General features: G+C 34.7%; 1 protein-coding gene across 7 annotated transcripts in view; it reads right to left on the reverse strand.

Moving 5' to 3' along the window:
• Positions 1-386: 386 nt before the first annotated feature.
• ECT2 (epithelial cell transforming 2) overlaps positions 387-13,662 on the reverse strand; it is a 56,770-nt gene continuing 43,494 nt past the window's right edge. For all 7 annotated transcript variants that reach the window (XM_043473715.1, XM_043473714.1, XM_043473719.1 and 4 more), the window contains 4 exons: positions 13,238-13,392; positions 5,928-6,035; positions 4,786-4,932; positions 387-1,672 (listed from right to left, as the gene is read on the reverse strand). In XM_043473715.1, coding sequence (XP_043329650.1) covers positions 1,583-1,672; positions 4,786-4,932; positions 5,928-6,035; positions 13,238-13,392 — 500 coding nt within the window. In that variant the 3' untranslated portion in view covers positions 387-1,582. The remainder of the gene's footprint in view (positions 1,673-4,785; positions 4,933-5,927; positions 6,036-13,237; positions 13,393-13,662) is intronic.

The raw sequence follows: 13,662 nt of genomic DNA on the forward strand, positions 1-13,662 counted from the left end.
GAATTCTCCAGGCAAAAATACTGGAGAGGGTTGCCATTTCCTTCTCTAGAGGATCTTCCTGACCCAGGGACTGGACCTGTGTCTCCTGCATTGGCAGGCATATTCCTTACACTGAGTCACCCCAGGAAAGTCGAGAAAAAATGCATACATGCTTATAAACACAACATTTATATAAACTATCATAGCATTCACTACTTTCATTCTGCAAAGTAGATTCCAGATTAAAGACTCCTAACTTACATACTGCCCAATATTAATAGAGGGAGGAATAAGCAAATAAATATGGAAACAAATACACAACAGAGCAAAGGCTGATAAAAGCATTCATACTGGCCTATGAAAATTTGTATAAAAGAAGTGTTTAAAATATGAAACATAAAATATACTTGAGTTTTAGGAATTTATTTACAAAGTTCTTCCTAATAAAACTGCTTTTAAAATATAGCAATAAAGGATCATTCACTATTTAAAAGTGGTACATATGTGGCAGAGAAAAAAATCCATAGTCAGTTAAAGTATTATAACAGATAATTGAAAATTGTTAAATGACAAACATTTGCAGTACTCCCTAAACAGGTAGGAAATAACAATGCATTTATTCATAGGAACTTGATTATTTTGTACTACTGTTGAAACCCTATTATGAAAGATAAAATCAGAGTTTGAAAAATATTTTACAACAGCAAGTAAGTGTATTTCAATTTTACATTTAATTATGAGGCCACAATAAAAATTTAACCATACACATATCTATGCATTTTACAGTAGATTAGCCAACTTAGCAATTATTTCATAAAGAGTATAAACCACCTTACCACAATCTCCTCATGGTCTTATCTTTCCAAATAAAATACCACACACTATCAAACTAAACCAAGTGACCAATGGCTAAAATCACTATAAAGTATACTGGCCCTTAAACAAGTATACATCAGTATCATGTTTGTGCAAAATATATATGATTTTTTAATCCTTTTGTCCTTATCTCAATTTGCAAGTAAATTCTGAAACCACCTCCTTTAACTGTTATTCTTGTCAACAGTGGCAAATCTTTCAAAATCCACATGTGATATCTTTATTTAGAAAATAAACTGCAAAAGGAGCAGTTAAACTAAACAGAGTATGTGAACCCAGAACCCACTATTCAGAGATCTATGCAGGTTTTCATTTGTGATATCACTTCATTTCTAAACAAACTGAGATACATATTTATTTCCAAAAATTCATTCATGGACACTATACAAAGAGATTTACAGCAGTATTTGGCATCAACCAATAACATTTATTTACTGTATCATGTGGCAAAGTTACTATTATCATGAATAACTTAAATGACTGGTCTTCAACTGGATTCAACAAAGAGAAAAATTACACCAAAATCAATATAACTTTTTACATGAATTAACTCAAAAAATGTCAGAGGTTAACCTTACTCTTTCAAGAAAAAAATAAAATGGCATAGTTTAGTGTTACCTTCTTTCCAGCTTTCACCAAGTGCTAACATTAAGTACCATTTAAGTCAGCTTCTTATTTGAGTATCAGGTGCTTATAACTTTGCACAAATTAAGATTTTTTTTAAGCTTCATATCAAATGAGTTGTAGATCTACTTAAAGTATGGCTTCTCCTTTCAAAGAAGGCAGGAAGACTGACAAGGGAGGGAGATGGGATGCCCTGTAAAGACAAACATTTTATACTTAAATATTTTTTCTTTTAAGTGAGATATAGCTTAGTATCATACACACTATTTTTGCATTTTACAAATTATCATAACAAGTGAGACATCTGAAAATCTAAACTCTTTAAAGAAACAGAAACTTAAAATTAGGAGGGAAGGGTTGGGAGAACACATAGAACTGTTTTAGCATTCTGAAGAACGAGAAAAATAGATACACTGGTTTACTACATATTAACTCAAATGAAAGAGATAAATGCTTACTGCTAGTAGTGGTACTTCTGTAGATATTAATGATTTAGTGTTTCAGGTGTCTTTTTAAAATTATAAATTAGAAGACAAGTTTTTGAGGTTAAAAAGACAAACCACAATGGTTTCTTCTTAATCATAAGCAGAATTAAGAACAATAAAATTACTTCATGGGAAATAACTTTCTAAATTAAAAGCCACACACTCTGAAAGAATTTTATATTATGTGTGCAACCCATATTTACATGTGTGTATGTATGATTTTTCTTCATATATGACTGAGCAAAACAGCAGTGCTTCTAATAATAGAGATTACTAACATACTAAGCTGTCTAAACTTTATTATTTCAGAGTGTCAAAGTTAAATATCATCAGAATTAATAACAAAGAAACAATACCAAAAAGTAAAGAGGGGATATAAATTAAAACCAATTATTATGAAAAGTACTATTTTAACAGACATGAATGGTTAACTATTCCCTGGAGAAGGGAATGACAACCCACTCCAGTATTCTTGCCTGGAGAATTCCATGGACAGAGAGGAGCCTGGCGGGCCACAGTCCATGGGGTCACAAAGAGCAAGACACGACTGAGCAGCTAACACACACAAACTTAGAGCCAGCAAGGTAGCTGCTAAGTTCTCATCAAAGGTTTGGAGAGTTTAAAGAGCTGGGTTGGTAAAGTATTACCACTCAGGTGACAGCAAAGCAATGATTTAAGTAGATAGTATAAAAGTTTACATTTTCCTCGGGTAAAACCTTTATGATTCGCCATATTAAAAGCATAAATTTTACACAAATGTCATAATTCTAAGATTAAGAATCATATTTGGAATATAAATCCACTTCATAGGACAATTACTAACATTTTAAAATAATTATTTCCATAAATAAGAAAATCTAATGGGACTGATTTTTTCAGGCCTTATGAGTAAATTATCTTGTAAAATAGTTTTATGTGCCAATAAACAAAGAAACTCCATTAAGCCTAAGTTGTTGGGATTTCAAAGCAGTTATAAAGTTGTGAATTCAAAAGTCCCCATTCACCTAATTAGTGATTCAGTGGAGAAAAATACTTTCTTTTTTCACAATAAATACAAATTTCAAATAGCTAATAAGCTCACATTAAACTTCATGAGGCTTGTTTCCATTACTGGTTGACATATCTCCTAATTCTTCACAAATATCAAAGATGACTTGGATAGAACTTTTTTTGAAATTTGATAATTCAGAATTTCCTTCTAGCATCTCTGAAAAACTAGCTCATGAGGCAGAATGACGTACAGATCGAAACCAGGAGTTTTGAGAGCGCCCACCAGTAGAGTTTGAGCGCTGAACATAACCATGCTTAGTAAATCCAATTACATTGCTTGTGCAAACAGAATGGGTAATCTGTTAGAACAGAAATAGGCAACTGAGAAGAGGACAAGAATGTCTTAAAGATACTTTAGGTACTTATTTACATTATTCACATAAAACTGGTAAAGCCATAAGTAATAAATATTCATTTTCCAAAAATGTTCTATAAAATTCAATTATCTTTATTTGAAAAGCAGTAATATTTATAATAGTTACAACAGATGCAGGAAATAAAAAAGGGATAGTGCACTGGGCTTCAGAAAGTTTACAATTTAATTTTAGTAAATGAATGCTTACTATACTTGGTCAATTTCAATACTTTTTTTCATTAACTAACTTCTTTGCAAAAATTTATATTATCAACCAAGTATGATTTCTCTTCCATTGGAAGGTTAATCTTGATTACTAATCTGTATAAACATATTCATATTAAGCTATAACCTTTGATGTATATTAACTAAAGACTTAACTAGCTTTATAAAAAATAAGCTATTGAGCATTATGTGCCTTTTTTGTATACATTTTATATAATTAAAGGTAACCATTTATAAAACACCAAGGTGTTACCCTTGAGCACTTTGTGTATACTAACTTACTTAATCCTTACAACTACTACTTTTGATTCATTTTTATAAACAGTGAAATTGAAACAGAAAGATCTTTAATAAGTTGGCAAAAGTCATACAGCTAGTAAACAGAAGAACTGGGATCTGAACTCAGGAGTTTCAGAGTTCCTGCTCTTAACCACTACTCAAACTGACTCTGAGAAAATAATCACATCATATATGCGAGATAGAGTGTGTGTATTTACCCTTTACAATAATACCACAGGGTAAGTACTCCTTTCTTTCATCTGCAAATTGGGGATAAGAGGAAACAGGAAACTTGCTAAAGGACATATAGCTAAGAAATGACAGTCACCTGCCTTTCTTAACCTTAGTAAGTTATATTAAAAATAATTTTTACAAAGGACAGATACATCACTACTTAGTGACAGTAATATATGTTAGAAATGCCGTTAATATTAATTAAATGTATAATAATTCTGACATCATTGGGAATTTGGATTGCTCAGGAAACATTTAAAAATAAACACATGGATTTAGTACCCATAAAACCTTTTGATACTCACAACTTCAGCCATTATCTGTTCACAGACATAAAAGGAAATAAAACTCAGTCTCTGCTATATTATTGGAGCCCATCTATAAATAGAACTATCTTTATGTATGTTAGTAAAGTGATAGGCTAGACCGAAACATGTTGCTTTCTTAGAGATTAACATCTCAATCCTAATAAAATTTCATATCAAACAAACTACACCTTAAGTAAGCCTCTAGTTCATTAAGTAAGGTTTTCTAAGTTATCTTAACCCAACAATGAGGTTAGATATATCAAAAAAATTGGTGAAGATATTAAGATTTCTACCTTTAAAAAGTCAACAAATTTATACCAACTCAGTAAATTTGAAGACATTTAGCCCATTAAAAATCAAAATCACTTACTGCTAATGACGATGTGCTAGCCAGACGACTCATTACATGCTTCTCATTGCTAGAAGGACTTCTTCCCTCTGCTGAACTCTGGGATGCCATAAGAGCCCTTCGGAGAGCTCTTTTTGGAGTTTTGGAGAAAGAGAATGCTCTTGTAACCTAGAATTAAAACAAGACACAATTAATTTAACAGCCTAGATAAATCTAATATAATTGGTTAGAACAATTACATGTAAAACAAAGCCAAATTCACATTAAAAGTTTTTCTATAAAAAATATGGAGGAATTTTTGTAGAAAAAGTATATGGCAGAATGAGAATATCTGGACAAAGCAGTGAGAAAATGTAGTACATTGTGGATTATGCCATCTTGCATTCATAGAGCACTAGTTCAGCAGGAGAAAGTAGGACGGAAAATTTAGCATGAGAAGAAACCTTGGTGTTGTCTAATTCTGCTATAATTCAGTTGTGAGATCACTGATCCAAAGCCACTTAAACCTCAATTTAACTGAAAAAGGGTAGGACTTTATTTGAGTCACCATTGTTAATGTTTATCTACTATATATCATTCATGTTAAATGCAGAGATACAATGATGATTAAAGTATGCAGCCTCCCCTCAAAGGCAAAGAAAACAACAATCAAAAACTTATAAACTGAACAACAGACTCTGGCTGTAAATTTTACCTATAAAATTAAAACTCTAGTTCTACTTTTAAAAAACCTATTACCAACATTCTTGTGTAGTCCTGAACTTCCATAAGGTAAGGTAAGGTAAGATAAGTAGGAAAGTTATCTTCATCATTAGAAGTCTGAAACACAGTATGTTAAGGAACAGATCCCAGGTTTCCTGACTCTATTGTGTGTCCTTTGCTGAAAAATATCTAAGGCAATTTCTAACATGAATGCACACATACTTAAAACACCATCAGAAATATCAAAGTAACTAAAATGGGAAGGGTAAAAGCTGTTACAATTACTGTGCCAAAGAATTCACTAAGCTTATCTATTATCTCTGCAGGCCATTTCCTAAGACCAAAAAACAACTCTGTTTTATGTACTACCTTCACACTGACATCTATGGCTATATTATTTTAATATACTCTGAAAAATACATTTTGGAGATACAGTGAATAATAAAGTCACTGAGATTTACCTTTTTTGAAGTCTTTTTTATTGCTCTAGATGCTCTACTCAATGTACTGTCCATATCTTTTGTATTTACTTCAAAGGATTCTGGATCAGCAGTGTAAATAAGATTCTCCTGTTGAAAATTAATATTAATTTTTAAAATAATAAAATAAAACTACATAGCTGTTCCTAAAATTGAACCTTTAAGAACTCACATGCACACACAGGTGCTTATATAATATCAATATAATATCAAACTACTCAAGATTTTTGCTGTGTTTGACATAATTTCTACTCTAAAATTTATTTATGGGCTCATAAAGTATATAACAGAAGGACAAAAACTGATTTAAAAAATCAGACATTTTTATATTTTTTACAATGTATGTGTGAGTATAGAAATATTTTCTCTTCCACATGGCAAAAGTTCTCAAAAGAAAAGACACCAACTCAGGGCATTTTAAAATGTACTATTTGAAATGCAGGAGAAGAGTTCAACTGAAGTCCCTGAATATCTAAATTTATAAACATTTATAAACATTTTTTAGTAACAATATTGCACAACTGGGAAGAATTTTGTGGCTTAAAACAGTATAAATTAGGATATAGATTAAATGTTTGCTGCCACCTTGTGGTTAATTCTACTTTATGAAATACTTTCATTAATTGTTTATATTCCAGTTCTAGAATTACTAGCCATCCTGTGGCTAGTAATTCAATAGATTTTATTTTCAGCATTTTTCCATTAACTGTTTACACTTCAGAATCATAGTTATAAATTTAGAAAAGACTGCAAAAGCCATCTAGTTGGACACTGTGATAAATTTAGGAATAATCTCTATAGTAGGAAATCACTATACTGCAGAGATCCATTTTATATATGGATACATAGGACTATGAGAAAAAATTCTTCCTTATAATGAACAAGTTTTTGGCTTCACAAAAAGCTGTCTCCATTATTTTCCTAGCCAGCACTCTGTTGTATGCACTAGTACTGTATTTCTTTCAATGAACCTTTGTGTGGAGCAACACTTTATTTATAACAATATATTCTTGGCCCACAGAAATTAAAAAAAAAACAACAACAACAAGGACCAGAGCAAGATGATGCAATAGAAGGACATGGAACTCACCTCCTCCCACAGACATATCTGTATGTAGAATATAACTCACAGAATACCTGCTAAATACTGGCAGAAAAGCTCATAAAACTAAAATGCAAGAAAGATCGCCACATAACAGGGTAGGAGAAAAGAAAGAAAAGGGGAATTGGGACAGGATCTGTCCCTGGGAGGGAGCTATGAAAGAGGAAATGTTCCTTGACACGGGAAAACGCTTCACCAGCAGGGGAGATCAGTGTGGAGAGAGAGAGCTTCAGAGGCTCCGGAGAGAACACAGCAAGTGGTCTGCAACAAGTAGAGCAGAGGGAAGCCCGCACAGAGGGTCCAGGCCACCTCACTGCAGTCCTCAGCCTGAGAGGCACATCTGCTGGCACACACAGGTGCTCAGCTGTGTCCAACTCTTTGCAACCCTTTGGACTACAGCTCACCAGGCTCCTTTGTCCATGGGATTTTCCAGGCAAGGATACTGGAGTAGGTTGTCATTTCCTTCTTGAGAGATTTTCCTGAACCAGGGATTGAACCCAGGTCTCCTTTGTTGCAGGTGGATCCTTTACCTTCTTAGCCATCTGAGAAGGTTGGGTGCTAAAACCTGGGCTTCAGAGGACAGACCTGGGGTGAAGACTGGAGTTGTCAGCATGAAGAATGCCTGAAGGGGCTTGGAGTGTGATCCAAGCTGCAATCTGGTGCATATGCAAAAAGGAGACCGGATCCGCCACTGAAGCCCCACTGTTAACCTGCAAGCTCAAAGGAAGGGTGGGGCACAGAATAGCAGCCTCATTCTCAGTGCGCTCACAACAGGCCCAGCTGCTCATTCACACAGGCCAGGCTGCGATCGTAGCCAACTGCCAGTGGCCTTACAACTTAGAAAGCACAGCTTGACCCTTAATGTCCCCACAGCTCTGCTATCCGTGAATTTAAGCGCCTGAGATGGCTTGGTAAACTCAGGGCCTGCAGGACACTGGCGTAGATTACTGTGCTTCTGTGGCTGGGGCAGGTCTGGAGACAGTAGGCTCTGCTGGTGCTCACACACAGAGGTAGGCCGAGGGTCTGGGCGGACTCAGTAGCTCCTACAGCCAAGGCGGGTCCAGGTGCTCAACCCAGCCACCGTGGTCCCAGTGCCTGATCTCAGGAGTTGTGTCAACAGATCTGTCCTAGTAGCTCTGTGAGTAGAAGACTTAAGGGTTACCAGAGCTAACTATCTAAACTCCACAGCTGAGGTGGGACCAAGGGGTGTGCCAAAACCTGTACTCTGTAAACCAGCACAATAGTCACAGGCAAAATCACAGAGTGCACTTTCCCGTAGACAAGTCCTTCCCCAATATTCATTGGGTGGCGTCTCTCCCAGTGGGAGCATTCCAGTCCTATCTACCTCACACTGTAGAGGGCATCTATCCAAAAGGGGGCAGACCCTGCCCCAGACAGAGTTGTAACAACCACAGAGCAAAGAGGAGGCTACACTCAATATCCAGTACAGGCTCTGGTCATCGTGACAACAATCATGCCCTTATCAAGGGGATAATGGATAACACACAGAGAGAAAAAATGTGGCAGGCATCCATACTAAAAACAGTCTTTGAACAAAAATATTACACTCACGAAGGCTACACAGGGACACTCCCTTATAAAAACCACCCTTGCAGACCATGGTAGATAACTGTTTCTCCTCAATTCACAGACTCAGAGAAATAGAAGTAAAATGAAGAAGAGGAACCACACAATTAAAAGACCAAGAGAATTCCCCTGAAAGAACAGACGTCTCCAGTCTACCAGATCCTGAGTCCAAAAAGGAGATAATGAAAATAATGAAGGAGTTAAGAAATGATATGGATAGAAATAGAGATTACTGTAAAAAAAAAAAAATACATATATATACAAAGAGGAGTCACTTAAAAGTAGAAAACTCACTTGCTGAGACAAAAGCTGAACTAAAGGCAGTCAACAGCAAACAGGATAATGAAGAACTAGTAAGTGATCTGGAAGATAGAATAATGGAAATTACCAGACTAGAAGAGCAGACAGAAATACAAATTTAAAAATATATATATAGAAGACCTATGGAATAATATAAAGTATCCAGATCTGTGCATAATAGGAATCCCAGAAGGAAAACAAAGAGAAACAGGAAATTAAAAATGTATTTGAAGAAATTATGGCTGAAAATGTCCCAAATCTAAGGAAGGAAACGGAAACCCATGTATAAGAAGGACAGAGGGTCCCAAACAAGATGAACCCAAACAGACCTACACCAAGATATACTATAACTAAAATGGCAAAAGTTAAAGATATAAAGAGGATTCTAAAGGCAGCAAGAGAAAAACAAAGAGTTAATTACAAAGGACTCCTCCCACCATGAGGCTGTCAACTGATTTCTCTATCTACAGAAACACTGAAGGCCAGAAGGGAGTGGCAGGATATATTCACTCAAAGTCTTAAAAAGGAATAGCCTGCAGCCCAGGACACTCTATACAGCAAGATTATCACTTAGAATAGGGAGAGATAAAGAACTTCTCAGACAAGCAAAAGCTAAAAAGAATAGAGCAATATTAAAATTATCGTAAAAGAAGTATTCAAAGGTTTCTCTAAATAGAATAAAGAAAAAAAAATCTACATGAAAGAGAAAATCACAATTGCAGAGAAAATCACAATTGGAAAGAAAATAACTTACATAAGCAAGTACAAAAATTTTTTAAATAAAATAATTTTTTCTGAAAGTAATGATAACTACAACTAACACCAAAAGAGTAAATACAAAGATGTAAAAGAGGACATCAAAATCATAAAATGAGGCGAAAGAGTATAAAAATGTAGAGTTTTTTCTTTTAAAGAATGTGTTTGAGCCTATATGACTATCAGTCTAGAGCAAGTCAATATAGTTGTGGGTTAACACACTTGACAGCCAGGGTAACCACAAATCAAAACCATGTAACAGGTTCACAAAAAGTAAAAGAAAAAAGTATAATACAAAAGAAAACCATCAAACGAAAACAGGAAAAACAGAAAGGAACAAAGAAGAAATATAAACTCAACTGAAAAATAAGACTTAAAAATGGAAATAAATACATATCTATCAATAATTACCTTAAATGTCAATGGACTAAACACTCTAATAAAAAGACAGTGGCAGACTGGATTCAAAAAAAAAAAAAAAAAGAGCCTACAACCTGCTGCCTGTAAGAAACCCACCTTAGGGCCAACGACACACAGATAGAAAGTGATGAGACTGAAAAAGATATTTCATGCAAATGGAAATGACAACAAAGCAGATCTAGCAACACGCATTCCAGACAGACTGTAAAACAAAAGTCATAATGATAAAAAAGGACACTCTATAATGATAAAAGGGTCAATATAAGATGAAGATATTACATACATTTAATACTTATGCAATATGCAACATATGCAATATACGAGTACCTAAATACAAAAAGCAAGTATTAACAGACATAAAGGAAGAAACTGACAGGAATAAAACAGTAAAAGACTTTAACATCTCATTCACATCAATAGATACACCTTCCAGACAAAATGAAAAAGGCAGCAGAGATCTTAAATGATACAATAAAAAGGTAAGGCTTAACTGATATTTTCAGGACATTACATCCAAAAAACCAGAATACATTCTTTATAAGTGCACACAGATCAATCTCTAGGATTGACCACATACTAGGACACAAAACAAGATGGAACAAATTTAAGAGGACAGAAATTATTTCAAGCATCTTTTCTGATCACAATAGCATGAAACTAGAAGTCAACCTTAGAAAGAGAGGGAAAAAAAAAAGATTATATGGAAACTAAACACCATTCTCTTCTCCAGGAGATCTTCCCAACCCAGGGATTGAAACTGGGTCTCCTGCATTGCAGACAGATTCTTTACCATCTGAGCCACCAGGGAAGCCCCAAATATATGACATGACACCATAAAACTCCTAGAAGACAACACCGGCAAAACATTCTCTGACATAGAAGTCCAATTGTTTTCTTAGATCAGTCTCCCAAGGCTACAGAAATAAAAGCAAAAACAAGCAAATGGGACCTAATAAACTTAAAAGCAGTAAAGGAAACCATAAAAAAGAAAAGACAGTCTACAGAATGGGAGAAAACATTTGCAAACAATGTGCCCAACAAGGGATTAATTTCCAAAATATACTAGCAGCTCATACAACTTAATAACAAGACACAACTCAATCAATAACTAGACAAAGACCTAAATAAACACTTCTCCAAAGACATACAGATGGACAGCAGAACATGAAAAGACGCTCAACATCACTAATTATTAGAAAAATGAAAATCAAAACTACAAAAAGGTACCGCCTCACACCAGAAGGAACGGCCATCATTAAAAAGTCTACAAATAACAAAGGCAGAGAGGGTGTGGAGAAAAGCGAAGCCTTCTACACTGTTGGTTGGAATGCAAATTGATGCAACCACTACAAAAACAGTTCCTTAAAATCCTGAAAATAAAAAAACAATAAAAACTAACAAACAAAACCAAAAAAACCTTAAGATAGAGTTGCCATATGACTCAACAATCCCATTCCCAGGCATATATCCAGAGAGAACTATAATTCAAAAACATACATGCACCCCAATATTTATAGCAGCACAATTTACAAATTACAATAAATTTTACAGCAGCACAACTTACAACTTCCAAATCATGGAAGCAACATGATAGATGAACGGATAAAGAAGATGTAGAATAGATACACAATGGAATACTACTCAGCCATAAAAAAAGAGTTTAAGAATGCCATGCAGTAACATGGATGGACCTGAGAATACCATGGGTTTCCCAGGTGGAACTAACGGTAAAGAATCCACCCGCCAATGCAGGAGACGCAAGTTTGATCCCTGGGTTGGGAAGAGCCCCTGAGGTAGGAAATCACACCCCACTCCAGTATTCTGGCCTGGGAAACCCCCTAATGGGCTACAGTTCATGAAGCCACTAAGAGTTGGACATGAATGACTGAGCACACACAGCACACATGCACACACACACAAAGATTATATCATATCAAGTGAAGTAAATCACAAAGAAAAAGACAAATACTATATATCACTTATATGTGGAATCTAAAATATGACACAAATTAAATTATTTACAAAACAGAAACAGACTCACAGACATAGAAAACGTAAGAACTTATCATTACCAAAGGGGAAAAGGCATGGGGGAGGAATAAATTAGGATTAGCAGATATAAACTACTATATATAAAATGGATAAACAACAAGGTCCTACTGTACAGCACAGGAAATTATATTCAGTATCTTATAATAAACCATAATGGAAAAGAATATGAATATATATGTATAACTGAATCACTTTGCTATATACCAGAAACTAACACAACACTGTAAATAAACTAGACTTCAATTAAAAAAATTTTTTTAAGTCTCTTAGTTTTTCTAAAGTTATGTAAATATCCCTAATCAAGGATTTATAAACAATAATAATTATACCTCAATGTCTTTGAAGATCAGATTTAACTTTAATAAACATTTGTTTCCCACAGGAAATGTCCAAGGCAATCTACTACACTGAAAAGGGTCATCTATTTATACATTCTCCTCCATCTAATGTATCATTTGTGCAAATATGAAGGGATCAATATCTATCACATATCCCTCCCATATATGATGAAGAAATCAAATTATCTTCTAATGGACCTAGACTTCATCCAAGATCTATCACAAACTACCTGATTTTGATTTTCTCATATATGTTCACTTTAGTCTGTACAAGATAAAAGTGATTATATATTTACAATAGCTTTTGATTTTAAGAGACTGCACTGATAAAACTGGATTGGCAGCTTGCCTGACAGGAAAAGCCACTTGCTACAGCTCACCACATTGCTCTCAGTAAGGTAACAGGACAACAGAACAAAACATTCTCTCACAAACAGCAAAATCAAAGCACATAAACGAACATGCAAGTTCCAAAAGCTTCACTAAAGCAGAGTCACAGGAGTTCTAAGGCTACAAGGGCCTATCTGTAAGCTAGGGATTAAAAAAAAAATGTTGCATGTGTCTATACATTTAAATATCTTTTCCAAAACAACTTTTAAATCAGTTTTCCTCAATAAACACAAAACTAAAACTCTCCTGTATTCATAATTAACAAGTCATTAGAAATATACAGGTTTAGTATGTACACTACCATGGAGTTTATAAACTTTCCTTACAATAGTGGTTTAAGAACTTACAGCATCCGCTTTACAAATGGTGTTGGCTACATGTCGACATAGCATCTTTAGCCAGTTTTCTTTTGGAAGTTCCTCTGATGTCATCTGGAAACTGAGCAGCACATTTGCTTGCTCTGTTGGTGGCCTCACGAGCAATGCAAAAGCATTATGGCAATCTAGGGTTCCAGAATAATCACAAACACTACATGTTACTCCTTGGAAAATGACAGATTTAACACAAGTTTAGTTCCCTCAGAGCAAGAAAACTCCACTGAATTATCTCTTCTCTATGCAGTAAATTATCTGTCTCTATCTTTACTGTTCCCTTAGTTTTTAACTGGACCAAGAGCAGCATCATATTATGCTGAAACATTGGAAAGAATAATACATACCATGTGAGGAACCACCAATAATAATTTAATGTTGTTAGGTAAGCAGTATTTTCC

The sequence above is a fragment of the Cervus canadensis genome, chromosome 7 (assembly GCF_019320065.1).
Source record: "Cervus canadensis isolate Bull #8, Minnesota chromosome 7, ASM1932006v1, whole genome shotgun sequence".
Taxonomy (NCBI): Eukaryota; Metazoa; Chordata; class Mammalia; order Artiodactyla; family Cervidae; genus Cervus; species Cervus canadensis.